This window comes from Myotis nattereri (assembly GCF_964212035.1).
Source record: "Myotis nattereri genome assembly, chromosome: 15".
NCBI lineage: Eukaryota > Metazoa > Chordata > Mammalia > Chiroptera > Vespertilionidae > Myotis > Myotis nattereri.
The window spans coordinates 29646874-29674005 of record NC_138090.1 but is presented as its reverse complement, the minus strand read 5'-3'; the positions used below and the strand labels follow the sequence as shown (position 1 = coordinate 29674005).

General features: G+C 58.7%; 1 protein-coding gene across 1 annotated transcript in view; it reads right to left on the bottom strand.

The window, feature by feature from the left end:
- Positions 1-1520: 1520 nt before the first annotated feature.
- ZFPM1 (zinc finger protein, FOG family member 1) overlaps positions 1521-27132 on the bottom strand; it is a 42837-nt gene continuing 17225 nt past the window's right edge. Inside the window, exons 3-9 of the mRNA XM_081106985.1 lie at positions 19202-19335; positions 9665-9767; positions 7680-7889; positions 4266-4499; positions 3920-4015; positions 3681-3827; positions 1521-3543 (exon numbers count right to left, since the gene is read on the bottom strand). Of these exons, the coding sequence (XP_080963111.1) occupies positions 1748-3543; positions 3681-3827; positions 3920-4015; positions 4266-4499; positions 7680-7889; positions 9665-9767; positions 19202-19335 (2720 nt within the window). The 3' untranslated portion in view covers positions 1521-1747. The remainder of the gene's footprint in view (positions 3544-3680; positions 3828-3919; positions 4016-4265; positions 4500-7679; positions 7890-9664; positions 9768-19201; positions 19336-27132) is intronic.

Sequence of the window (27132 nt, the reverse complement as noted above, 5' to 3'; positions counted from 1 at the left end):
ATATATATATATATATATATATATATATATATATGTAAAGCCATATCCCTGATGTTCCCCAGAATCTTTTTACAATTTATGCACAGTAAAATTCACTGCTAGGTTTAATTTTTTGAGAACAGTGTGAGGATATCAGAGGGTCTCCCTTCATTCGGTGATCTAGCTTAGAGGCAGAGCTTCCTGAACTTTCCTTGCAAATTAATGCCTAACAATGCAAAGGAGGAGCAGGGCCAAGGGTCTGTGCGCCTCTCCCACCCCACCCCAGGAGGGCTGAGGCCAGGCTGATCTTTTAGAGGACAGGCCAGCTTGGCTCCCATGGGACACTCCCCTAACCCTTTCCTGGAGCCCAGGCCCCTAACGGTATGGGAATCCTGACTGTCCGGTGGCCCTGGCCAAGTGATCCTGTCTGGTCAAGCCCTGGTACTCGGGCTGAGCTCGGAGCAAGCAGGAGGTGTGTGTTTGGCTCTTGCCTGCGGATGACGCCATGGAGACTGTTCTTGTCCAAACACAAGCTTGTTATGTTAGCCTGTCACTTCTGTGGGGCTGGGTGGGAGGGAAATTTGCCTTGAGCCTGGAGAGTGAGTCTGGGTGGGTGGCAGGAAGATGGAGAAAGGTCAAAGGTCAGAGTTCACATTTATCCACTGTAGGCTGCTGAGTGAAACCGTGTTTGCTACTTCAAGCAAAGTTGGAAAGGGCTGATGTCTAGCAGGGACACCAGGCTGGAGGGTGGCCCAGTTACCCTGATGCCAAACGGCAAGGGCATGACTAGACTCTACTGGAGTTGGCCTAATATCGTCCAGTTCAGCCATGGCACAAGCAACCCCCACAGAACCAGACAGACTGGGGCTGGGGTACCCCTGTTCCTCACCCCCACTGCAGCAGCCACAGGAGCCATGCTACACCTAGTTCAGGATTTGGTCCCCTAGTCCTAGGGGTCATGGTGTCCTCTGCCCTGTCCACCTTATTCTTTGGTGCCTATTGACTGCCCCTTCTCTCCCACCAGCGTTGGTAACAACAGGGCCTCATCCTCCCCAAGATGCCCATCCCACGAACCTTGGTGGCCTGTGACCAGATGGGTGACATCCAGGTCCCTGGGACCAAGCAGGGTGGGAAGACTATCAGCTGGGTAGGATTAATTAAGCCCTTTCTTTTTGGTGTCTGGTGGCCAAAGCAGAGCTTCTGGTTGGATCCTGCGGGGGAGGGGATGGGGCAGCAGTGGGCCTAGAAGTTCCAGTTCTCCCTGCGCCCCAAGTGGGTACAGAGCTGGCAGGGCAGCAATTCTCTGTGTGTGTGGTTGCATCAGACTGACCCAGAGCTCGGTCCAGCTCTCAGAACCACTAACGTGTGACTCTGGCAGGGGGCCTGGTCACGCCAGACTGCAGGGGCCTGTGTGAATGCCGGACTGGTGTGGGCCTCTGGGTGCTTGGTTCACCCAGCCTAAGGTGCCTAAGGTGCTGGCCAGCGTGCGCCCCACCCTGCGGGGCCCTCTGCGCAGAGAACTAGGCTGCTTCATCACTCCACTCATCAAACTGAACTTCTTTATTAAGTGCCAAGGATCCAGGCGGGTGCTGCCACCTGCAGTCCCCTCTGCTGAGGCCTGTGCGTGGTGCGTTTCCCAGGAGCCAGGGTCTCCACCACCTGGGACCTGCGGGTGATCCCGTCTCTTTGAGCGGCAGGCCGGCAGGCCCTGGCTCCCGGAGAGCAGCGGGCGTGTGAAGCGGTTTCCAGCTTGTAGTGTGGCCGCCGGTCACTTCACGTGCTCGGCGGCGTGCGAGGAACAGTAATACTTCTTGTGGGCGATGAAGGTGGACAGGCTGCTGAACTTGATGTTGCACAGGCGGCAGTACCTGTGGTTGCCATTGGGCAGGGAGGCCGGCGTCCCCTTGCTGGGGGTCTGGACGCCCTTGTCCGAGTGGGAAGGAGGCGTCGGCGGGGCTGAGGGCGGGCCGGGCCGGGGACTGCCGTCTGGAGGGCCGGTGGGTGGCTCCTGGCCGTTCAGGCCATCGCGGGGGGCAGCGGGGGAGGGCGTCCGGGCCTCTGCGCCGGGGCCCGGGCCAGTCAGGGGCTTGCCCAGCAGCAGGCCGTGCGCCAGGCGCAAGTGCTCGACGAGGTCCCCGTGAACCAGGCCGTTCGGGGGGCAGTAGGGGCACACGACGGCGGGGTCCTCGGGGGCGCGCGGGCGCCGAGGCGCGGCGGGGCACGAGAACTTCTTGTGCGCCAGGTAGGCCTCGAGGCTGTGGAAGCTCACGCGGCAGGCCGTGCACTCGTGGTAGTCGGCCAGCGCGGGCAGCACGGGCGTGGGGCCGGGCACGGGAGCGGCGGCGGCCTGGCGCCGCGGCTTTTTGCTCAGGTCGATGGGGCCCTCCGCTGGGTCCGGCCCGTTTCCGCTTCCGGGCCGCGGCGAGGGCGAAGCGGCAGGCTCGGCAGCCGGGGCTGGCGCGGGCGGGGCGGGGCCTGGGGCTGCGGGGGCGGGGCTGGCCGCCTGCCGCTCGTAGAGCTTCCGGCGCCTGCGCGTGCGCATGGGCGGCAGCGCGGGTGCGGGGATTCCAGGGGTTCCCGGGGGCGCGGCGGGCGCGGGCCGTCGCGGTGGCGGGTCGTGGCGCGAGGCGCAGTAGTAGCGCTTGTGCACCATGTAGGTCTCATGGCGGCTGAAGCGAATGTTGCAGGCCTCGCACAGCGTCCGTCGGGGGTCGTCGTCCTCGTCCGCCCCGCTGCCCGGGCTCGGGCTGCCGTCACTGCCCCGGCCGCCGCCGCCGCCGCCGGTCTCTGCGTCGGGCGTGGTCGCGCCCCCCGCCGGGTCCTCGCGCGCCCCCGGGCCTGGCGACGAACTTGGCGTGTCGGGTTCAGCGGGCGGCGGGGCAGGGAGCGCGCGCACCGGGGTGGGGGGCGCCTTGGGCCGGCGGGCGGGGGCCACGTCGTCTGGCGCGCGGCGGCCGGAGCAGTAGAGGCGCTTGTGCACGTAGAAGTTGCTGACGTTGTTGAAGGTGATGTCGCACTCAAAGCACGTAGCGCCTTTGGGGGCCCCCGCCAGTAGGCCGGCCGGCGCCCCCGCGCCCACCCCCACCTGCAGCCTGCTGTGCACCAGCTCGGACATCTTGGCCAGGATCTCCGAGGCTGGGGGCGCGGCGGGGAATTGTGGCAGGAAGAGCGCACCAGGGCCTGGGCTGGAGCCGGGCGTGGGGCTGGGCAGCTCAGCCTTGACCCGGGCGGGAGCGGAGCTGGGTGGTGAGGGCGTCCGCGACGAAGGGGCTGGGGGCCCTGGCTCCGCCTCGGGCTCCTCGGCCGCCTCCACCTTGATGCTCCTGGGCGCTGCTGGGGGCTCGCTGCTGCCCCCGTTCTGGGGGGCCGTTCTGGCCTCTCCATTGGTGGCCTCGCCCAGGGCTTTCCTGTCCAGTCCTGGTGATGAGGTGGACCCCAGGCCCAGGTCGGAGGAGGCCAGGGGGCCATGCAGGGCAGTGAGCTGCTGAAAGCCGGGTAGACTGTCTGCAGGGAGACCCCAGGGGCCAGACTTCAGGGCTGGAGCAGGACCTGCCTGGGCCAGACCTGAGGAAGGGGCAGGGTGGGAAGGGAGAGCTGGGCTGGGCTGGGCAGAGGTGGTCGAGGGCCAAGACCAAATGGACCCTCTCGTGTCTCATGGACTAGCCCCCTCCCAGCCCTCAGAGGGGGCCCCTGGGGCTCACCTGGGGGGAGCTTGGCCGAGGGGTGCCCGACCCCTGGCGAGTAGATCTCAGCCTTGGAGCCTGGCTGGCAGACCATGTGGTTGGTTACCAGGTGGCTGTAGAGGATGTCCCTTGTGGTGGAGATGAAGCCACAGCTGTGGCAGACACCTGCACATGGTCTGTGGCGTCAGGACCCTGGAGCCAGTGGGCTCCACAGACACCCCCTGACCCGCCTCCTGCCCCCTTCCCAGCCTGCTTACCGCTCTGTGTGTCTGTGTGCACCTTGAGGTGCCGCTCGCAGTTGGCCTTGGTGGTGAAGGCCGACAGGCAGATGAGACACACGAAGGGGCGCTCGCCTGGAACACAGGGCCCAGTGAGGGGCCTGACATGGGCTGTGTGTGGAGGGCTCTTCAAGCCTCCCAGGACCCCGGCCCGGGCCCAGCCCCGAGCTGACCATCCAGACAGCCACAGGGGGGCCTCATGCCCTGGGAGCTGTGGGAGCTGTGTGGTATGGTGGGAGGGCCACACCGGCGCATCTGTCGCCTGGGCGCAGTGGGCACGCTATCCGCAAGCAGGCGGGGGTCCTGAGGGGGCGTGGAGCCTCACCGCTGTGGCTGCGCATGTGGATCTCCAGGGAGCTGGCGCTGGGGCAGCTTTTGCGGCACTGAGGGAAGGGGCAGACACGCTCGTTGGGGTATGGCTCCTTGGGCTTCTCGTCAGCGGCGGCTGTGGCAGGGGAGCCGGCACTCTGGCGGCTGGCACAGTAGTACAGGAGGTGAGCTTGCAGGTTCCGCTCACTGCGGTACCAGATGCCGCAGTCCTTGCAGGGGAAGACATCTTCTGTGGGGCAAGAGGTGGGTGAAGCCTGAGGGGACATTCCGGAAGCAAGAGGGGCCGCCTGCAACCCAGGGCCAGGCAGTGGACTCTGCAACGTGAGGGCTCTGCCCTGGCTGCCTCTGGCGTCTTCCTGCTTTAAGCAGTAGGTTTGTGACCTGGTCTTCCTCCTCCCATCACAGCTGCCCTTTCTTATCTGTCCTTTTATAACCCGGGGTGCCCTCTCTATGGGTTTCCAGGATGCCCTCCAGGCTGCCTTCCAACAGTGAGCCCCATAAGGAGATGCTGTGGCCTCATGGGGTGTTCATGGGAGGAGCATGGGCATGCTAGTGGACACCTGCAGGAGTGAGACGGGTCCAGGACGTGGTTATGTCAGTTATTCAGTGGGGGTGACCATGTACAGGTGAGGAAGGTGGGCAAGTGTGTGCCGGTGCATTTGTGCTGGTAAGGGGGCTGTGAGGGATGGTGTGGACCCTGGTGCTTGTGGAGGATGAAACGTGTGTGCATGTGAACAGGTGTGTGAGTGGCCAGGCACACAGGGACCAGGTGCACGAATCCCCTGCACTCAGGCACCAGGATGAGAGTTGAACATGGCTCTGGGTGGCTTCTGGGGTAGGGGTGGGCAGGAGGTGAAGCCAGGAGCTGCAAGGAAGAGGAGCCCTTTCTGTCCCTGTGTTACCCCCCATACAGGTGGATGGTTCCACATCAGGTACTGACTGAATGGTCACAGTTGAATCCACCAAATTTACGACATATAAGCTGCCTTTAATTTTTCAGGTTATAGGAGTTTAGATCGCAGGACTGATTTTTCCAGCAGGTGAAGATTTCTCTGATGGCTCCTTCACCCGTTCTCTGGTTCTCAGTGTGTTTTTATAGCAGAATTTAAAGGAATGTTCTGTTTGTCTGCCCCCGCTCTGTGGCCAGCTGCCTCTTGGCTGAAGATGGTCAGGGGAGGGCTTGTTCTGCACCTTGATTTAGAGGAGGGATGAAGTCCCGGGGGTTCCTTATCATCTGGTTTCTACTTCTGCAGGTTAGGATGTGTTTCTCAGCCTGGCTTCTCCGATGTTTGTCCTGGGTCCATAACTATTGCACAGGTGCTCCTCCTCCACCCAGGAGGCTGCCAGGTTTCCCATTTTCTCCACTTCTCTTAAGGAATTTAGTACCTGTCTGGGCGAGGTGGCCACCCTCGTGCCCCCTACTTGCAGTTTTTCTGGTTCTGTTCCCTTTCTACTGTGTTTACTCTGCTTTTCAAGTTCCCTTTTATTTGGGGGCTCAAGGCAGCTCTGTTCTGTATCAGCTGAGGCCTTGACCTGAAATGGGAACCTGAGGCCACCAGTGTTTTTTAAAAAATGTATTTGCAAGGTCAATGCTGGGGATTGTGCTGCTGGCCTCGGAGTCAAGAGAGGGGTCAAAGCATTGGCAGCCAGCTCAAGCCACAGCGACCCAGGGCTGACCACAGATGGGCTGACCAATGGTCAAGTCCTGGGTGGGCACAGCCCAAGTAACTTGCACAAACACCTCGAGCTGGTATTGCCATTATCCCCACTTAACAGGTGAGGAAACTTCCCAGAGTGGTGGAGTCTCAAGAATTAAACTGGGGCCCTGGTTAGAGCCATAAGCCAGTGTTGTGGGTTCAATCCCTGGTCAGGGCACATACAAAAATCAACCAAAGAATGCATAAATAAGTGGAACAATAAATCGATTCTCCCCCTTCCTCTCTCTAAAAATCAGTAATTAAAAAAACAACAAAAACAATTGGACACAGCAGATACCACCTTCGTCGGCAGACACCGCCCGCCCCCCTGCAACTCTAGTGTCCATAGGCCCTGTCTCTCCCTGGGAGTCTCATCCTGCCCCAGGGCTCCCCAGGGAGCTTGTGGAGCTCTGACTGTGCCCTGAGCCCCAGCACACGTTTCCCAGCCACCTAGAGGTCAGGATGCTCAGCAGAGCTCTCCTCACTGACTCTCCCGCCAGCAAAGGTGCAGACCAACATCCACCGAGCCAGCCACACCGAAGTTCCTGGCCTCCTGATTGCTGCCGCCTCCTCACCCACCCAACTAGCCGGCTGGTCCCTGTGGGCTCCAATGTCCCATCAGGCTATGCCTTAGCTGCATCCACTTGCATCAAATGACCTTTGACTTGCTCAAAAAGCTTCCTCTTACAATTTTGCAACCTCACAGTTACCACCCAGCAGCCAGGGTGATTTTAAAACCAGATTGGATCACACCCTTTGCTGTTTAAAGCCTCTAGGGCAGTCTCCTTGCTCTGAGAAGAAATCCCTTTCTTGCCTGGAACCACCCTCAGATTTGCCCAGTTTGCGCTTGCCGCACTGCCTGGCTCCAACCACAGTGACCACCTCCTGGGCCTTGGTGGGTGACCACTCAGCTGCTCGTTCCCGGTATGCAGGTCCAAACCTGACTGCTCTCATGTCCGAGCCACTTTCCCAGGCACCCCAATAAAGTAGCCCTGCTACTGTCTGACCACGTCATTGCTTTCCTTCCTGGGACGTACCCTCCACTGCTGCCACCACCTCCAAGTAAGGTCACCTCTCTGGTGTATTGGTCCTTTCAGGGTTGGCCAGTGCCCTGCCTCGGTGATCCTGGTGCCTCCACTGCTTGGTTCAGTGTGGATATTAAACAAGTGTTTGTGGAATGTGTGAATCCCACTGAACTCTCACAACAACTCTCGGAGGCTTAGTGTGTGCTGAGAAGGGGGGCAGTACCAGTGTCTAGTGGGCAGGGCCAGGGGTGGCCCACATGCCAGCAGAGGCTGAGAAACAGAAACCTGCTCTGCTCCAAAGAGGGAGGCACCGGCTCAGGTTTGTGCTTGTTACTGGATCTTTCCAGTGTATGACCCGGGCCCTGGGGACCCTGCTGCCTCTGTGCCCTAGCTAGGTGCACGCTGCTGCCCTGCCTCCCTGCAGCCGGCTCAGGGCTGCCCCATCACTATTCATGAGCCAACCTTGTTGCTCTCATGAGCTGGCTGCAGCCTGGAGCCCCTCCCCCTCCTGGAACCCCTCTTTCAAGTTCCCTGTGCATGTCTCCTGCAGCACACTTCCTCCTCTGCTCCGATCCAGTGGTCACAGATCTTGTAGATCTTGAGCTCCTCAGTACCACCTGCAGCCCTGCACCTGGGGACTGTGCTGGTCCTCCCGTGCCCCTGGGGTGGCCCGAGGGTGGTACTCACTGTTGATGACTGCTGTGGCCAGGATGGATGCCATGCCTGCTTGCTGGGGCAGGAGCTGGATGTCAGTGTGTGAGGGAGCCAGGCCCTCGGGCTCTGCAGGCTCCTTCTTCACAGGGTGGTTGGGGGTGCTGTGGGGCTCGGCTGTGAGGAGCACGCTCAGCAGTCCCCCTGCTGGCACTGGCTTGGTGAGCCTGCACCAGAGGGCTCCATCTGCAGGGGTAAGGGCATGGTGATGGGAGGACCAGCAGCTCCAGGCCCACCACAGCAGCTCTGCAAAGACTCCCCTCTTATCTTCTCGAGCACCTCATCTGAGAGACCAGAGTTTTGAAGCCCAGGATGGGGGATGGAGCCAAGGCCACAGCTAGGGAGTGATCAGGCCTGGTGCACAGCTGTGGCTGGTTGGTTTCCCCAAGTCCTGCATCTGTGGGGCAGCTGGGTTGGTCCCTCAGGCCTACCCTAGCCTTCCTTGGGCTTCCTTGCCCTGAGCTGAACCCATTGAGTGGACATTGAGGGTGCCAGCGGAGCTTCTCTGTTTTCCATGAGAGGGGTGGCATGGAGGACAGGTGGCAGAGCGCCTGGTAGCCACTGGGCCAGGCCCTGGACTGGCAAGCCTGCTCCATTCAACTCTACTGGTGCACTGTTCTCAAGGTGGCCTGCAGGGGGCAGCCTTATCCAACAGGACCCTGGCGAGCTGCCCAATAATCCACCTCCAGTGTCCAGCACAAGGCTACTAGCTGCAAGGACCCTTGTCCTGCCTGGACAGACACAGGTGGCCGGAGCCCTGCTGATCAGGCTAGGAAGAAGGGTGGGCCAAGTAGTGCTAACTGACCCACCTCCTGGCTGGGTGTATAACCTCATGGCCGACTACTCACTGCCAAGACCCAGCCCTCTCCGCTAGCTGCTTTCTGGGTCCTTGGAGTACCCCTTGGTGGGGAGGAGGGACCATCCCCCTGTGGATGGGGAAACTGAGGTACAGAGGGTGAAGTGTTGGGACCAGGTGCATGGTTGACTGCAGGGCAGGATGGAAAGCCCAAGTACCCAGATGCTGAGCCCAGCATCCGTTCTGTACCCCTGCCAGGCCCTGGCAGCCCCCAGGTGGGTAGGGGCTGGGCCGAGGAGCTGGTCACAGGACTGTTGCTTATCTCCAATGGCCTTTGGCTCTGTCTGGAAATCAAAGCCACCCTCAGGGTGGAGCTCTGCCTCCACTGGGTGTTCAGCCAAATGTGTTGTGTGCTCAGGAGGTGGTGGTGAGGGTGACACCCCACCAGAACATTTTAGCAAAATGGGGAATGAGGTATGTTTCCTGCGGTCAGTAGGTGCACAGCCCTCCTGGCTGGTCACATGGCAAACAGCCCTCCTGTCTGTAGAAATCAGGAGGATGTCTCCACATCCTCCCCTGGGGCCTGAGCCTCATCTGTAATGGGGGGGGGGGGGGGGGGCGGGGGCGGGGCAGGGTCCACACCACCCTGACCCTCACACACTGGAAGCCATGCCACACCTTCCTCAGGAATAAGACCACTCAGGGCAGCAGGGCTGTGGTGATGGAGATGGTAGCCGCTGCATCTGCCTGGCCTGGACTCTGAATTGAGAAGGTGAGGGGGGCAAGGCCCCCCATCTTGTTCTCCCTCCTCCTCACCAGGCTCTGCCTCCAGGGATCCTCCCTCCAGAAGGTGCAGGGAGGCAGGAGTGGCCAAAATGCACAGGCAGGTCCAGTTGGCACCTGTTTCCGGGTCCCTGGCCTGGGCTCCTCCGCTGCCCTGGAGGTATCCCAGAGGCCCTGAGAGCGGTCCTGGCTTCCTGTGACCCTGCTCCCCCATTCCAGGGCAGACATCTGTGCGACCCCAGATGGGCATTAATTGGGTGCTAGGGGTGTATTGGCCAGTCCCTTGGCCCGGCCCAGAGCAGGCTGGTTTCCCTTTAAGAGCCGGCCCTGGGAGAGGACCTCCACCTTCCGGAAGGCAGAGAGGGAAGCGCCAGATACCAACCCTTCCTGTGGATCTCCACATTGGCCTCAGCCTCCGTCAGGGCCCGGGGCAGTGTCCTCAGCCAGCAGGCTTCGTCCTCCAGCAGCAAGGTCAGGGCCGAGCTCTGGGGGGCAGAAAGGAGGGGGTCAGCACGGACAGAGAATGGGAAGAGCCCAGCTAGGGGTTCCCCACGGGGCACACGTGGGGAAGCCCAAGAGACCACCTGGTAGGATGGCTGGACCAGGCCTATTCCCTGTCAAATGCTGTGCTAGTGACACCTTTCAGAGCTCAGGAGCTGGGTTCTCTTGGAAACTGAGGTCCAGAGAGATCAAGCAACATATCCAAGGTCACACAGCCAGCCAGTGACAGAGGGAATTCACACACAGACCCCACCCCATCCCCATCTTAGCAGGCTGCTGGGTTTTCGCGAAATCCACGGGGTGCATGGGGTTGCACCAGGCATGGGCTCCTCCCACACGGGCCCCCAGGGCCTCGATGGGGGGAGGCAGAGATTGGTCCTGAGGAGATGGCAGGCCCCCAGGAAAGGGGCTTCTGTGTCCTCCCAGACAGTGGGGCTCCCTACCCATTGCAGGGCAGGGTAGGCCCACTTTTGTTCATTCCATCCTGGGGCCAGAACATGGCAGACACTCAAAGAACACCTTCCTGGGCCCAGCCACTCACCGAGGTCCCCAGGTAGTACAGTGTCCCCATGCTGAGCCTGGCTCAGTCCCTGGCCCCCTCCACATGGCTCCCGAGAACAGCCCCTTGCCCACCCAGCCTTGGGCCAGCCTGGAGAGCAGGCTGCGTCCTTCTCCCGTCTCACAGGGAGGACAGTGAGGCTTAAGGAAGGGGGAGGGGAGGGGCAGGTCACACCAGCCTCTTGCCCAGCAGTGTTCTCCCTCCCGGCTGGGTCTGCAAGCTGGCTTTTGCAGTATCCGGAAGGAAAGAGTTCTGGATTAGGCTCTCAAGGCTGCTGTCCGCGGGGCTTCGGAGGGGGTGGCCTGATTTCCGGAGCCCAGCTAAGGAGAGGAAACACGTGTCCCCTGTCCCAGTGCAGCCTGTGCCTGGAAACGGCCGGCTGGGGATCGGCCGCCTGCAGCCCCACTCTGTGGCCCAGGTCTTGGTTACACGTGGGGTTGGGGTGCAGACCCATGGCTGGCTGGTGGGCAGGGCAGAACCGTGGCCCTTTTTGCCTGAAGACGTGGGGGTGAGCCCTGACCGGTTTCGCTCAGTGGATAGAGCGTCAGCGGGTGGACTGAAAGGTCCCAGGTTTGATTCCGGTCAAGGGCATGTACCTTGGTTGCGGCACATCCCCAGTAGGAGGTGTGCAGGAGGCAGCTGATCGATGTTTCTCTCTCATCAATGTTTCAAACTCTCCCTCTTCCTTCTTCTCTGTAAAAAATCAATAGAATATATATAAAAAAAAAAAGAAGTGGATGTGACCACTGCTGCCTCTTGGGCCTCAGCCCCAGCACTGGACCCCGGTTCTGGGATCCTCTTCCTGGAGGTCCCCAAGCTTAGCAACTGAGTCCCATATGGAAAGTTATGTCACACGTCAACATTTGGGTACTTTTTGTTTTATGCAAATAAATGCCTTTTACTTAGAAAGGTTTGAGCATCAGGACCTTTAACTAAAGAATCAGTGTCACTTGCTGTCACCTGAAAATGCTGCCACCTAAATGGCAGTGGTTTTGTGCACATGGCAGTTGGTGGGGATGCTGCCATGGTGGGATGCCCAGGGCAGGACATGGTGTGTGGGATGTCCTCTGATGGATTCCGGACACCTCCACGCCAGGTCTGAGCCCACGCCACTCTCCTGGGCTTTGGCTGTGGGGACCACAGGGGCTCCAGAGCTGGGCATTGGGATCCAGTCCAGGCTTGACTTTCCCACTGTGACCTTGGGCAGGGCATCGCCCCTTTGACTACCTCTGCATCTTGTCCCCACCCTGTGGCAGACTCAGGGACCCTGTGAGATCAGGCCCGTGTGCCGGGCACTCCCGGTAAGAATTCCCAGTCAGGTCGGAGCGCCCTGGTCATGGAACAGGTGGGCAGAGAACAGCTGGCCAGTGGGTCAGGGAGAGCTCCGCCTGTCCCAGTACCACGAAGCCCTCCCTGGGTCTTGGCATCTCTCTGCAAATGGGTGATGCCCCTCCTGATCGGAACTGTGGCCTGAGTCTGCTTGCTCTCTCTGGACCCATCCTTGCCCTGCCACCTGCCTGCAGGGCATGTCTCATCCATGACTCTGTGACTCAGTTTCCCCTAGGGCAGTGGTGGGCAAACTGCAGCTCAGCAAACTGCGGCTTGCAAGCCACATGTGGCTCTTTGGCCCCTTGACTGTGACTCTTCCACAAAGTACCGACTTCTGTGCATGGGCCACGAAGTTTCAATCGCACTGTACGTGTGCGCCCGCACGTGGTATTTTATGGTGTTTTGTGGAAGAGTCACACTCAAGAGGCCAAAGAGCTGCATGTGGCTCTCGAGCCGCAGTTTGCCGACCACGGCCCTAGGGCATTGGGAAGAAGCAATCTGTGGGAAGCCCTCCTTTGGAACAGCACCTGTCTGGTATGTGACCCGCACATGGCAAACACACCCCTACCACCAACACCCTTGCTTTTGCATTCCTGTTAGCCAATAGGATACACCAAGCAGGAACTGTGCCTCTGGGGTCAGGAGCCTGGTGTCCACTGGGGCACCGGCCCAGCAATTGCTAAATGTCATCTTGGGGTGGGCATCTCCACCAACGAGCCTGCTTTCAGGAAGGCTGGTGGCAAGCAGCTCCCTCCTTTTCTTTTGACACCTGGTGATTCCGACACTGCAGAGCAGGGGTGGGAGCTGGGTGCCAGCTAGGGGTCCCTGTTGGCTGGGACGTCCCCTGGGGCTACAGCAGGGGGTCAGGCCTAGGGCAAAGTAGAATGGATGGGGGGTGCTGGCACAGCGGTGGGTGAACCAGCAGCAAGGCAGAGGCTGGGTCTCCTTGAGTCTCTAATGAATATTAATGAGTAGAGGAGGGTGAAAAAAAATTAATCTGCCTGATCCTCCGATGGGTGCTGCGGTAACGATATGAAATCTAATTATTCGTCCCAATATTTCTAAACCCTCACACTGAGACTGACAGCCTCCCGGTCGGTTTAATGCTTATCACTCTCAGGAGCGCGTGTTCGCAGCATGATAAAAACCCCGCGCTCAGCTTTGCTGACGCTGCAGAACCCCTAATTTTCCATGTACATTCTAAGCTGACGGACGGACGGCAGTGGCGCCATGTCCCCGGCCAGCATTGTGCCTTCTGCCCAGAGCAGCCCATCTCTGTGTCCCAGTGGGTACTGAGCACCTGCGCTTGGTGGCTGCCCTGGCTGGGCTAGGTGACAGCCCCTATCTGTGAGGGCAACTGAGGAGGGAGGGAATGCAGGGGCCTAAAGGGGGCTCTGTCCCAGACCCTACACCTGATTCCCAGGAGGAGATGGGTCAGGAGATCCAGAGCTTTATGACTGACTTTCACCCCCACATTCCCTCAGCCCTTAACACCAAGGTGGGCTGGTCCCCCACTTAAATGGGGAAGGCTGGAAAAGGGTGGGGCACAAACACCTGAGTGGCACTTGGCTCCTAGGGGTGCAGGGACCCCTGGCTCTTGGAGAGTGTAGCATGGCCTTGCCCAGCCTGCCCTTATCCCACCCCCCAGCCAGCCCTGAGCCAGTCCCTAGCCCTGTGCCAGGCAGCTGGACCCCCATGTCTGCTGGCTGCAGCCTGAAGGCCACCTCCCTGCCCCCAGGAGCACACTGAGCCCCAGGTGAGGGGCAAATTTCAGTCCACTCCCTCTGTGGAGAGGCTGACATAACATGGGGCTGCCCCTTTATTTTCTTTCCTTTTTCCCTATTATATTCTCCCCAATTCGAGCAGCCTCGGAACAGAAGCCCTTTTCTCTGGTGATGAAGGCGCTGGGCAGAGACAGGCCTCCTTCCTAGCCTGCCTTGCCTTGTGGGCAGGGGGAGCAAGCTTGGAGGGGACTAGTCACAACTTCCCCTGGCCCTCCAGCCAAAACTAACAGAGTCGTGTGTACCACCAGCTGTTTTCCCTCCATGGGTGCCCCCAGGCTGGGTGCCCAGTCTGGGTCTAGCTCGCTCTCAGCCCCGCCAGGAGCCAGAAGAAGCCCTGCCTGCCCTGCCTACAGCCCCGCGGGGTTGCCCCCGTTCCTCCCTCCTGGCTCCAGGGCGGCCCCACCCAGCCCCAGGATAACGGGCGGCCACTTTAAATTCTCTGGGTGCATCTGAGAACACTCCTTGTTTCCCCAACAAAGAGGTCAGTGTCTGGATTCTGTGCCCACCGATAACCATCAGAAACCCTATCTCCGCCGCATCCGCTGTGACAACTTTATCTGAGGCTGTTCCCAAACCTCGCAGTGCTTCTCATGAAGCCGCATGGAGGGTGAGGTGGGGGCCCTGCTCTGGGGGAGGGTGGCCTGGCACAGAAGGTCAGCGGGGCCACTGGCCCTCCCCCAGGTTACCACAGGCAGGTTCCTGAGAGGGCAGAAGTGGGGCAGGCCAGGGTGGGCTCTGACTGGGGCCCCCCCAACTCCAGTCCTCAGTCCGTCAGCCCATCCTGAGAAGCCCCGCCCACGTCCCCAGCTCACCTTGCCAGAGGCAATGGCCTTTCAGTCCTCAGGCCCCTTTGTCTCCCCAGACCCTGTGAAGAACCCATTTCACAGGAGAGGAGACTCAGGCCCACAGAGGTTAATGGCGCCCAAGGCCATGGGAGGGGTGGTGGTGGTGGTGGTGGCTTCTGCACATAGGATTATAACCCAAGTATGCATGACCTCCATTGAATCACTGCAGCTTTTTCATTCATTCATTCATTCATTCATTCATTCATTCATTCATTCATTCATTCTTCGGCAAATAGTCCCGAATTAATGAAGGCTTGCTTTGTGCCAGGTGCAGGGACACCATGAACAGAACATGCAGTCCCTGATGTCTCGGCAGGATGCTGGAGTGGAAAGCCCACCAAGAAAGAAGCTGTGGAGGCTAGAAGAGAAAGTGCTGGAGAAACAGGACAAGGCTGAGAAGGGCTGAGGCCTGGTGGGGCAGGGGCTGGGTATGGGCAGCTGTAGCCAGGACAGTGGGGTGAGGCCTGGAGGGGTGAGGAGGAGCACTGTGTGGGCATCAGTGGGAATGGGACTTGGAGGAGGCAGACAATAGGGGAGGGGACAATAGTCTTTCTGGTGTGGTGGGAGGGGTCCCAGGTCTTTGTCACCGGCTGAGTCCTCCTCCTGGATCCCCTGGAGGCCAGTCTGGGTTGACTCTGTAGCTGGAGCCCCTTCTTGCCGACAGCACCTCCCATACCCTGTGGCACTTTCCCAGCTCCCACAACTGCAGGCAGGGAAGCTGAGGCATGGAGAGGAAGGGTGCCAGGGACCTAGGAAAGCCAACAGCAGGTCTCCTGTCTGGAGCTTGTCTCCAGGACGCCCCACAGTGCCCTCTTCCCTACCCCGGTGTTCCAGCCAAGCCCAGACCTGAGCATCCCCTCGGGGCTGTCCTATGCAGAGCCAGGGGCCAACCTGGCTGGGCCCTTGCTCTGCTGACTGCTGGCTCTGTGGGGCCGGCTGGATGTGGCCCCCAAAGATATGTCCACCCAGAGCCCAAATGTGACCTTGTTTGGAAAAAGGGTCTTGGCAGATGTGACTAAATTAAGGAAAGCCAGGTGAAATCATCCTGAATTATCCACGTGGGTCTCAAATCCAATGACAGGGAGAGAAGAGGTAGAGGTGGGACTGATACATCTCTGAGCCAAGGAACCCCAAGGACCACCAGCAGCCACCAGAAGCTGAGGAGAGGCCTGGAATGCATCCTTCCTCCGAGACCCAGAAGAAACCAGCCCTGCCACACCCTGGCCTCAGAACTAGGAGAGACTATAATTCGCTTAAGACACCAGGTTGTGGCACTTTGTTACAGCAGCCACGGGAAACTCTTACATTCTGGGGTCCTCTCTGAACCGCCTCATAGCCAAGGTGAGTTAACAGTGCCAGGGTAAAGCTCTCGTCCAGGGCCTGACCATCATGGTCCTAGTGACCTGTTGGCACCCCAGGTCTGGGCCAGGCTACCCCTCAGTAATGTGGGAAGGGGAAGGGAGCAGCAGAGCCACAGGGCATTTCCTGTGAGGTCCCATGGGCTGCTGGGTATACTGAGCAGAGGACAATGGGTTGTGATGGCTGGAAGAAGTCCCCGGGAGCAACAGGGGCATGGACAGGCCCACGGGCTGGCAAGTAAGGAGGCAGTGGTGGGGCAGGGACGTGGGCAGGCATAGCTGGCAGGCCAGCTCCGGTGCTGCCTTGCTGTGCCCAGATCTTAGTGGGTCGGAACTGCCTGCTGTCAGGGTGTGTCACAACATGTCCAGGTGGGAGCATGGAGGCTGGACAGCTGCAGCCAGCAGCACCTGGCGCGAGGGGAAGAAGCCGCCCTGATGTAGAATGCTGGGAAACGTTTCAGCAGGTGCACTAAGCAGGATGCAGGGCAGCTTGCAGTGCCTCTCGACCTGGGTAAAGCGCTCACAGCACCCCACACCCAGGTTGGGTGTCCCAGACGTCAGGGGAAAGCAGTGCAGAGATGGGCAGGGGGCATTCTTCCCTATTACAAACAAATGTAAATGAGAATCAAAGAGGGAGCGAGGGGCATCACCAGGCGTGTACCCAGGCACCCTGCCTCAGCAAGCCCCCTCCTCCCCCCCCGAGGCTTCTGGCCAGAGCTTGCTCTGTCGTGAGGTTTGGCTCTGCCATGGCAGTGACCCCTGATGCCAGCCTTCGAGGGTTCCTGCATGGAAAGCTGCTCAGAGCCAAGGGCCCCAGCCCCACCTCCACCTCCACCTCTAGGTGAAGGACCAAGGAGGCCCACCCTCTACACTGATCCGGGGCAAAGACACCTGGGGCCACATGGTAGGTCAGGGCCCAGGGGGCCCCACTTCAACCTCTCAGGCAGGGTCCTTCCCCAGTGAACCTGTTGCCCTGCTTGGCCGCCATGGGGTCCCTCCCAGGTCTCACTGATGTTGTGATGGTCTTATGGCTAAAGTGGGTGAGCCCTGGACACAGATGGGCCAAGCAAGTGTGGACCAAGCTGGGGGTGAAAGTTTATTCATTCATTTGCCCATTCATTCATTCATTCATTTATCCACCCATCCATCTATCTGTCATGCATTTATCTACCCATCCATCCACCATCCACTCATCCACCCATCCATCCACCATCCACTCATCCACCCATCCACCCACCATCCACTCATCCACCCATCCATCCACCATCCACTCATCCACCCATCCATCCACCATCCACTCATCCACCCATCCATCCACCATCCACTCATCCACCCATCCATCCACCATCCACTCATCCACCCATCCATCCACCATCCATCCTGAACATTTCTCTTGTACTGACTGCAAATGTTAGAGCTGGCTGGGCCTCCAAGCCCTCGTTTTCAACAGTGGAAACTGATGCTGGATCAGGGAAGGACCTGCCTGAGTTAACACAGCAGGTTGGTGCCAGAACCAACTTTTAATCCCCCACCAGGCTCTGTGCCCTCTGTGTCCTTCCTAAAGCTCCCGCTCCCAGAGTCCGGCCACCTTATCCCCTCTCCAGCCTGCACCCCCAGCAGGAAAGGGCCAATACACCCCTTCGGCGCCCCTCCCCCTCCCCCCTCTTGAAAGAGTGAATACCGCCAGGCGGCTGATAGGATGATTGGGGCAGGAGGCGCTTGGGGGAGAGAACAGGGACCCATCAGCTGAGCTCGATAAGGGGCCCACTGGAACGTTAGCAAAAATATTTAGACAATAAATGAAGTATCAGAAAGGCTCGCGTATCTTTAAGAAATCAATCATCTTGTACGTTGCGTCTGGACACTCGGCGCCAAGGCAGAGATAGCGCCTCCTGGGGAGATAAGGGTTAATCAGGGATTTAATTCTGCGGGAGATAAAGCTGCAGGGAAGAGCAGGCGAGGCCCCTTCCTCCCGGGGCTCCTCCGCAGAGCCTCAAAGGTTGCTGGCTTCTCCGGTGCTCGCACCCTCACTCCCCTCGGACATTATCTCTGCCTGGAGAGCGTTTCCAGCCTCGTGCCAAGTCTCCCCAGGCTGACCTGTGCCCCAGGCCCCAGGAGGACAAAACTTCCAGAGAGGAGCTGCAGGTGGGAGGGGAGGCCAGTGTCTCCGGACTCCTCAGCCCTGTCCTTGTGGAGCCTGCAGGGGTCCCCGGGGTTGGGCAGACATTGGTTCCAATTCTCCCTCTGCTGTTTGATTTGGATGGCTTTGGCAAGTCACTTCACCCGTTTCCTCATCTGTAGAACAGGGGCAGCCGTCCTGCCTCACAGGGTGGGAGGGGGAGGAAAGGAGGTGTTGTGTGTAAGCATGGGCACACAGCACCGTGTGGGCAGAGAGTTTGGAACACACACCTGTCCACCTTGGAAAGGGCTGATTATCCCCAGGAGGGAGCACAGGAGATGGGTGCAGACTCCACTCAGAACATGCTGAGACCCCAAGCCCTCAGCCACCCTGCCGTTGTCCTGTCGCTGCTCACAGGTTTTCTTTACACTCTAAGGGTTCAGAGACCAGAGCCACAGAGCTCCCAGCCCACCCCTCCTCCTTCCAACTATTAACTGCCTCCCAGCAGTCTAACCTCTGAAGAGTCAACTGCTGCTTGAATGCCTCCAGTGACAGGAAGCTCACTGCCTCCAGAGACTGCTCTAAACACCATAGGCTCCATCCCACTGTGGAGCCCAATCAGGCCCCTTCCACAAAGCCGAAATCCATCCTGGAGTTTCCGCCGTTTCCTCCTTGCTTGGGGCCAGAGGACAAGAGGATCATCCCGCTGCAGGGCTGCTGGCTCTAGTGCCCACTGAGCCCTGCCCTGTGATAGGCACTTGTGGATCACTCCTCCTTTGCCCTGCCCAGCTACCCTGGTACTTTTCTCATCCAGGGGGAGGGTGCTGCCCAGGCGGGGATTCTTAGTTAAAGAGGGAGATTAGCAAGTGCTGAAGAGGTGCTGTGACACTCAGGCACCACAGGTTCCCTCTCCTTGTCCTCAGAAGGACCCACAGGGACAAAACCAGAATGAATCTCTTGCTTTCTGCTGCAGCTGTCCCCAAATGCCCAGAAAACCACTTGGTTTACCACCAGGAGGGCCCCTGCCCATAAAGCCCTAGGTGAGGTCCCTGACTTCCTCCCAGCCACACGGCCACACACAGGGTCCAGCCCTACCACTTGGCTCCTTGTTGCTTCCTCCTCTTGAAAGCCCTTCTCCTTCTCTGCCTCACCACCTTCTACTCATCCATGAAGGGGCCCTTAAAAACCCTTCCTTCAGGAAGCCCTCCCTGCATCACCCAAGGTCCCTTGGGGGCTCTGGTCTCTGAACTCTCCAGGAGCCCTCCTGGCCCCAACACCCACATCTTCTGATGTATTTCACATGAAGTGGTGGGAGCTTCCGGACTGGCTCAGGGGGTCTAAGGGGCCTGTGCTCTGGGTGGGATGCTTCCCTGGCTGCTGCCCTATGGCCAGAGGGTGGGCTAGCCGTGGTTGGGGCTCCTTACCGGTTCTGCCTGCCTTGGGGATGAGGCTCTGCTCTGGATGCTCCCGTGGAATGGGCCCCAGGATAGGCCCTCAGCAAGGCTGCGTCGAGCCCGCACACACCTCTGCCCATCTTGCAGGACCTGCTCCAGCTCGTCTGTGGGGAGAGATATCAGAGGTGTGAGGAGCGCCAGTCATGGTGACCGCCCAGCCCTGCTGCCTGCCCAGGTCCAGCCTACCTCTGCGGCCTCAGCCCTCCAGAAGCAGTCAGGGGGCTGCAGGGCAGGGGAGGGAGTACTGCCCTGTGGGCTAGGCCTGAGTTACAGGGATGTTGGCTGGTGCCTGCTTCAGGGGCCCAGCCAGCCCCTGTGGAAAGACCTTTCCTGAAGACAATGGGCTGCAGAGAGAGGACAATGAGAGGTGCCTTCAGCTGGATTTGAGCAGGCAGGTGCATTGCTTGGAGTGCACGGCTGCTCTGTCAGGGACATGTGTGGCCTTGGAACTAGAGCCACTGTATCGGGAACATCTGTGACCCTCATGCAGCCCAGCGTGGCATTGGCAATGCACCCAGGATGCATGCATGGAGCCAAGCCACCCCTGCTGTCTACACTGGGATGGGCACAGAGCAGAGGATGATGATGATGAGACCCACTGCCATCCCATCGCACTGTCCTCCCAGCCCCTTCCCATGGGCTGAATCCCTGAATCTGCACAGCTGGCTTGTGAGGGCAGCTGTGGAAATGCTGGGTCTCGGTTTCCTCATCTGTAAGATGGGATCCCCAGTACTTCCTACCTCCTTGGGTGGTACGAGGATTGAATGAGTTAATCCACCTAGCATGCTTAGCACAGTGGCTGTGGGGCATCGGAGGCACACAGCCAGGGCCTCAGCAAAGCCAGAATCTGCACCTGGGTGGTGCTGAGGTCAGTTCCACTTACTCCCTGATGATGAGAGGTGACCCCAGAATGTGCTGCTCCCACACCATCGTGCACTCTCTGGAAAATCCGGACCCTGGCTCTTGCTGAGGTCCTTGGCTAGCCATGGCCTCTCTCATGGCCTGTCTCCTAGCTGAGGCTGTAAGGCTCCCAGGGGCCTGAGGTTCCCTGTGCCATGAGAAGGGCCAGCCTCTCTAGCTCTGACAGCTTGTGTGGCGTTGGCCATGACTCCATAGCATGGCTAGAGGAGTGGCATCCCCTGTAGAGCCAGGACTCCATTACGTTTCCACAGACAGGTGGACCTCAGCTGTGAGGCCCTACAGTGGTCATTAACACGGGGTGGGAACTTGGATTTGGACAGGGTCTACACTCAGGCTCCCAGGTTCAGCCCAGGCTTGCCACACGTTCCAAATGACCTGTGTGGTAGAATGAATGGTGGCCCCCAAGAGATATTTCCACCGGAACCTACTTAGAAAAAGGGTCTTTGTAGATATAATCAAGTTAGGATCTCAAGATGAGACCATTATGGATCATCCAATGGGCCCTAAATCAAGGAAGAATCTATAATAATCAAAGCATAATATGCTAATTAGACCGGACGTCCTTCCAGACAAAGCCGGGGCTGCGAGGGTGGGACCTGGGTGCCTGCCAGTGGCTGGAGGGAAGGCTGGGTCCCCGGTGGCAGAGGGAAGCCGGTGCCGGAAGCTGGGGGAAGGAAGGCCTACTCTTGCACGAATTTTGTGCACCAGGCCTCTACTGTTCTTATAAGAGACACAGGAAAAAGACACAGAAGAGAGACTCGAGGAAAAAGATGGTGTGAAGACAGGCAGAGATGGAGTGATGTGGCCAGGAGGAAGCTGCGCCTGGGCTCCAGGAGCTGGGAGAAGCAAGAAGGACCCTCCCCTGGAGCCTCTAGAGCAGTGGTTCTCAACCTTCTGGCCCTTTAAATACAGTTCCTCATGTTGTGACCCAACCATAAAATGATTTTCGTTGCTACTTCGTCACTGTAATGTTGCTACTGTTATGAATCGTCATGTAAATATCTGATATGCAGGATGGTCTTAGGTGACCCCTGTGAAAGGGTCGTTCGACCGCCAAAGGGGTCGCGACCCACAGGTTGAGAACCGCTGCTCTAGAGGGAGCGAGGCCCTGTTAACACCTGGATTTGGGATTTCTGGCTCCAGAACTGTGAGAGAATAAATTTCTGATTTTTAAGCCACCAAGGTTGTACAAATTTATCAGCTGTACAAATTCTGCCCTGGGAGAATCACACCTGCATTTACCCCCGTCCCTGCCTCAGTGTCCTCATCGGACAAGGGGATGGTGGTGGCCATGCCCTCAGATGGCAGCCTCGCCTCCCTAGGCTGCACAACCTCTGCTCAGAAGGCCAGGCCACCTTAGGCCTCAGGTGCCATACAGGCTGCCTGGGCCCACGAAGGCCTCACGTGGCCTGGCCTGGTCCCCGAGCAAGCGCTGCTGTGGCGGCCCCACTTCCTGGAGCCCCGATTGGGCAGGCTGTGGCCTTAATGGGCCCGATTATCAGATAACTGCCGGCCTAATGGCAGAGATAACGTGTAAATATGCCAGGAGGCCTGGCTAAAACGTTCTAACTGGGTCCTTGTCTTCCCCAGGGCAGATAAGATGGCAGGAGACCAGGGCGAGGCCGCGGAGGCCGGCGCCCCTTTATCTGCCCCGCAACGAGGGGGGGCAGTGGGTGGCTCTGTCACTTTGTGGCCTTCCCACAAGGGTCTGAGCCTTCTGCCAACCCACCTAGGATGCCTGGGTGGGTGAGTGAGGGAGAGATGGGGGAATGAAGAGGCGGTCTAGAGATGAGCTCACTGGGCACTCATTTGTCCATCCATGCGTTTGTCCGTAGGGAGCCAACCATAGGCTGAGTCTGTGCACTGCCCACTTGGGGCAGTGGGATCCAGAGGGAAGCATCCAGAATCCTAATGCAATGGCTTACCCCTATCCTGACAACCAGATACACAATAAGCCACACAGGGGTTGGCCCGCACTTGGACCTCTTAACAGGGTTGCCCACTTGCTCCTCCAGGCACTAGTTCTGCTGGGGCCATAGACAGGACGGGCACAGTGGCCATGACTCCCTGTTTTCACATATTTTCTTTTCTGTGTGCAGAATGTTGGTAGGAGTCATTCCTGGCCTTGTTGGAACCCCATGAGGAGACCACACCTTCCATCTGGGGCTGGTGCCCACCTTCCCGTGGGAGGAGGAATCAGAATTCAACTCAGTCTTCCCATGTGTGGGCCAAGACATGGGGACACGGAGTGGGAGGAAGGCAGCTGGCTCAGGTCACTCCCTGAGCAACAGAAAGAGTGGGGCAGCCCCAGACCTCCCAGTCTGCCCCTGCTTGTCATACCTGTGGGGACCCACAGGTCCCTTTCCGGAGCCTTGGCTCTGGCTTGCCCCCCACCTGCCCACACAGGCACCCACAGGCAAACGGCCATGCTCCCTAATCGGAGCCCCACGGCTGGCGGGCCGAGCCTCCCAGATAACAGCGGCTCCCCACGGCAGCGGCTCCATCTCCTGGGTATCATGCATTGCCAGAGAGGGCTGGCTCCTGATAAAGGCGGCTGTTCTGCAGGCCTGGGGACAGAACCCACGAGCCAGGGCTTGCTGGGGGCTGGTCAAGGCCTGGGAAAGGTGGAGAGGCCGGGGGACTGAGGGACTTGGGCTGGGGATTGGCAATGGTCATATGACAACTCACCTCCCTGGTCCAGGGGAAGCCATTTCAGGCGGCCCCTGAGGGTGGATGCAGGGCCATGGCAGGTGCCCGGCTTGGTGAGGGGCACATGGCTGGATTTAAGCCTCAGCTTACCCAGGACTCTTGTGCAGCGTACAGCCTGTGCAGCTGTCCATGGTGACCCTAGTGATGTTCAACACCTGTCTGCTCAGATAACCTATTTCCAGCTTCCAGTTCCTGCCCAAACCCTCCCATGGCAAACAGGGTCAAGCAAGTGTTAAAGCCCAGTTAGCACCTAGCAGAGACCCCTTCCCAACCAGAACTAAAATTGCATCAGAAAAGTGGGGGTGGGTGGGACCACTTACTCCTGGCAGACTGGGTATCTCATGAGGGCTCAGTTCAAGGCTGAGAATGAGTGGAAGCAGAAATTAGCGAGGGCGAGGGGCTCAGGGGTGGGGATGCGGAGCTAGGGGTGACAGCTGACAGGGAGAGTGACAGGCAGGAAGATGCAGTTATTTTTAAACAGCCTCGGTAAGAGCTGGAGGACCCAGACAGTGGTAGCCGTGCAGATGGCCAGTTCTCAACCACACTGATAGGAAACCCAGGGCCCAGGGAGGCCCAGGAGCACCCAAGCCACACTGCGAGCTCAGGCTAAAGTGGGGGACGAACCCGGGTCTCTGGACGCATGGCTTAGTGTTTACTCTGTCACAAAGCCCCAGGTGGGCACCTGGGGCAAGGACAAAGAAGGTACACAGTAAATAGGTGGGATTTGAGTGAGAGCCCAGCCATGGTCATGGCGAGGCCTCAATACCCTTTTCTGGGCCGAAGCAGGGGATAGAGCAAACAGGATAGGGAGGCTGTTGGAGAGGAGGTGGGGGGTACAGTGGGCCAGCTCTGAGCTCTCCTGTCCAGTGGCTGGCTTCCTGCTCTGTCCTCAGTTTTTCCATTTGCAGATGGCCTCCTCAGGGCGGTGGGGCAGGCCCTGCTGCCTGGGTGGCTCCCCCGCCCCCATGGGGTCAGGCCACCACTATAGGCACAGCATCAGGACAAAGACTAATTTATTCTGGCAAACAACCCCACACATGTTATTTCCAGAACAAACATGCAGCACAGGATTCAATTTCACCCCCAAGCATCTGTGAGGAACCAGAAGAGAAAATTCAGTTTTTGCGTATTTATATGATTTACACGTCTATTTAGGTCTCCAAACCCTCCAATGGCATCCCAAGGGGATAGTGAAGGGAGCAGGGCTGAGTGTTGCCACGCAGGCCAGGTCAGGACCCACTTCTGGGAGCCTGGTGGAGGGAGCGGCTGAGTGAGAGACTGGGGCTGGAATCAACAGGCTGGGGCCAGGCCTGCCTCTGCTCACCCCTTGCTGAGCCTCAGTTTACCTGCTGGGCTGGCGGCTGTGTAAGTAGAGGTCAACATGTTAATAGATGTGGACAGCACTGCTTTCCTCCCCTGGGATCCCAGGCGCCCTGAGGCCCAGCCCAGGACGGCCGCTGAGCTGCTGCCCTCAGCCTTGCCCCCAGCTCTGCCCAGCCTGGAGCCGGTGGTGACCTCCCTCAACACCATGAATAAGAAGCCAGTGAGAAGGTTCCACTCTTCCCACTTCATCCTGCCAAGGAGGCCCAGAGAACCTGAGCAACACCCTCAGAGTTGCACAGCAGGTACCCACCCAGACCAGCCTGAGCTCCTTTCTGACAGAAGATCCAGGGCTCCAACTTGGAACTTCTGGCTCCAGAGCCCCCTGCGCCCAGCCTCCCAGGCCTCAGTTTCTCTGAGCAAAGGCCTTGGCAGGCTGGTGTGCAACTCTGACTTGGGGTGGCTCTGTAGGCTTGCTGGAGTGTCCATGAGCTTGGGGGCTGCTGCCTCCTGTACCTGCTGGCTGGCTCCTCCTTTATGCTAATGGCTGGTGGACTCCAGAGCACAGAGTCCAACCATTGGGCATTCTCCGCCCTGAATGGTGGGCTGTGGGATCAGCATGTGAGTGCTCACTTTGGGGTCACTGCCAGCACCCACTTATCTAATCAGCCCCATCACTCCCACCCGGCCTCGCCCTGTGTCTCCTGTGGGCCAGCTGGCCCTGGCTTTGCTGGGGAGCGGCCCTATCTCAGGGATCATGCTGTTTGCCTTTGATAAAAGTCATAGAAAAGAGAGAGAAAAAGGAGCAAGAGGGAGAGAGGGAGGGAGAGGGCAAGAGGGGGGGGAAATTCCAGGGTAAGCAGGCCCCCTGCCTTCCCGATGGGGCTCTAAAAGTTTCCTGGGTGTGGGCCCAGAGTGGGGCTGGCTTGGAGATTGTGTGGGCCCTGACAGTGTGTGTTTCCAACACATCCTGTACCAACATGGAAACCAGACCCAGAGAGGGCAAGAGACTCGTTAAGGTCACACAGCAGATTATGGCTGTCTCCTCTATTGGCTGGCACAAGCTCTCTGGCAATGATATGTCCTGCAGACCTGTTCGCTCACACACCTGCTCTGCACCTGTGTATGCTACAGACACACCTCAATGCCCCTGCCCCCCATGATCTGGAACACTGGGGACTTGTCCATTTTACTGAGGGTGATGTGACTTGTCCAGGGTCACCAGCTCTAAAATCCAGCCCCTTTTCTGTCCTCAGTTCAACCCTCCTGGCCGGGAAGCCATGAGCTGGATGGTAGCTGAAGTCCTAGAAGGACAAAGAGTGGAGGCTGAGCGGCTCCTCCTCTAGCCCCACGTGGCCACCACCATCTAGTGTCTGTCTTCTCTGCAGCGTTAGCAATTGGCCTTGGTTCTAGCACAGTGGTTCTCAACCTGTGGGTCGCGACCCCTTTGGGGGTCGAACGACCCTTTCACAGGGGTTGCTTGCCTAAGACCATCGGAAAACACATATATAATTACATATTGTTTACAGTAGCAAAATTACAGTTATGAAGTAGAAACGAAAATAATTTTATGGTTGGGGGTCATCACAACGTGAGGAACTGCATTAAAGGGTCGTGGCATTAGGAAGGTTGAGAACCCCTGTTCTAGAACCTGTGCTTGTATCCTGCTACTGCCATCTCCCAGCGGACAGGTCACTCCCCTCCCGGCACCGTTTCCTCTTGTGTGAAATGGGTAGAAGAGCACCTTCATTGCAGGGTGAAGTGACATAATGAATATGGTACATGAACGACGGGGCCTGCACAGTCAGTGCTCGATGAGCATTCACAGAAGCACGACCTGCAAGCAGGCAGTGGGGTCCAGCTGGGCCCACCTGCAGTCCCTGCATGTGCTTGGCCAGGCTCTCTTCCCTTCTGCTATGTGCCCACTAGGAGGGGAAGGTTTGTTCTGCATGGATGCTGTGGCCCTGCTCACCTGTGACCCTCCTGTATGACCTGGCTGGCAGGGGGCAAATCTGGGCCTGGCAGAAATGGCAGAGGAAGGCTAATCCCCATCAGCTTCTTGGAATATCCCACCAGCTGGGCCTCATCCTGTTGGCCCCTGTTCTTGCTTCCCATTTAAAGATGGGGCAACAAGGCCCGAGGAGGCGGAGCCTGGCTCAGGGTTCCCATGTGGAACTGGGAACAGGCTGAGACAGATCCTTGCCCTGGGGCATGAGGAGGGCTGTGGGGTGAGGTCACAGTGCACTATGGACAGCTAGCTGTTCCCAAAAGGCCCACCCTTGCTGCCAGTTCTCCCCTAGGCCTGCACATCTGCAGGAGCTATGCAGCATTTCCCATTTGGGCTGGTTTCTCCAGGCTTGTGGCAGTAGCAAGACTCCCAGCTGGGACTGCTGACCTTTTCATACCTTCCAGGGCACAAAAAAGGCTGTCATGCCCACCCAGCCTGGGGCCTCAGGACCTGCAGACCCAGAGCTATATAGGTCGACAGCCAGCCCGCCTGAATGCCACATCAGGAAACAAAAAGGAACAGAGCTTGATTTCAGCCCTGGCTCTGTCACCAGTGGCCACAGCACCTATGGATAGATCCTGCCCCATCTGAAGACCTCCAGTGCCCATCTATGAATTATGGGGACACAGGGTTGAGAGGACATAGCTAAAAGAGCTTTTGGGGTCTCTTTCTCCTGCTCTCTGCCAGCCCAAGGAAGTGAGGCTTGGGAGATTGAGGGATTGTCCAAGCTCATATGGCCAGCAAGTAGCACAGACAGTCAATCAAGCCCAGATCCTTCTGACCCCAAATACATGACCCTAACCCAGGCAGTGTGCCCTCATGCCAGTGAATCTGGCAAATCACATGGCTGGCACCATGTAGGCCTTCAGCACACTCCCAGCCCCATTTCACAGGTGGCAGCAACTGAGCTGAGAGGGGAGTAAACGATACTGATGCGCAGGCC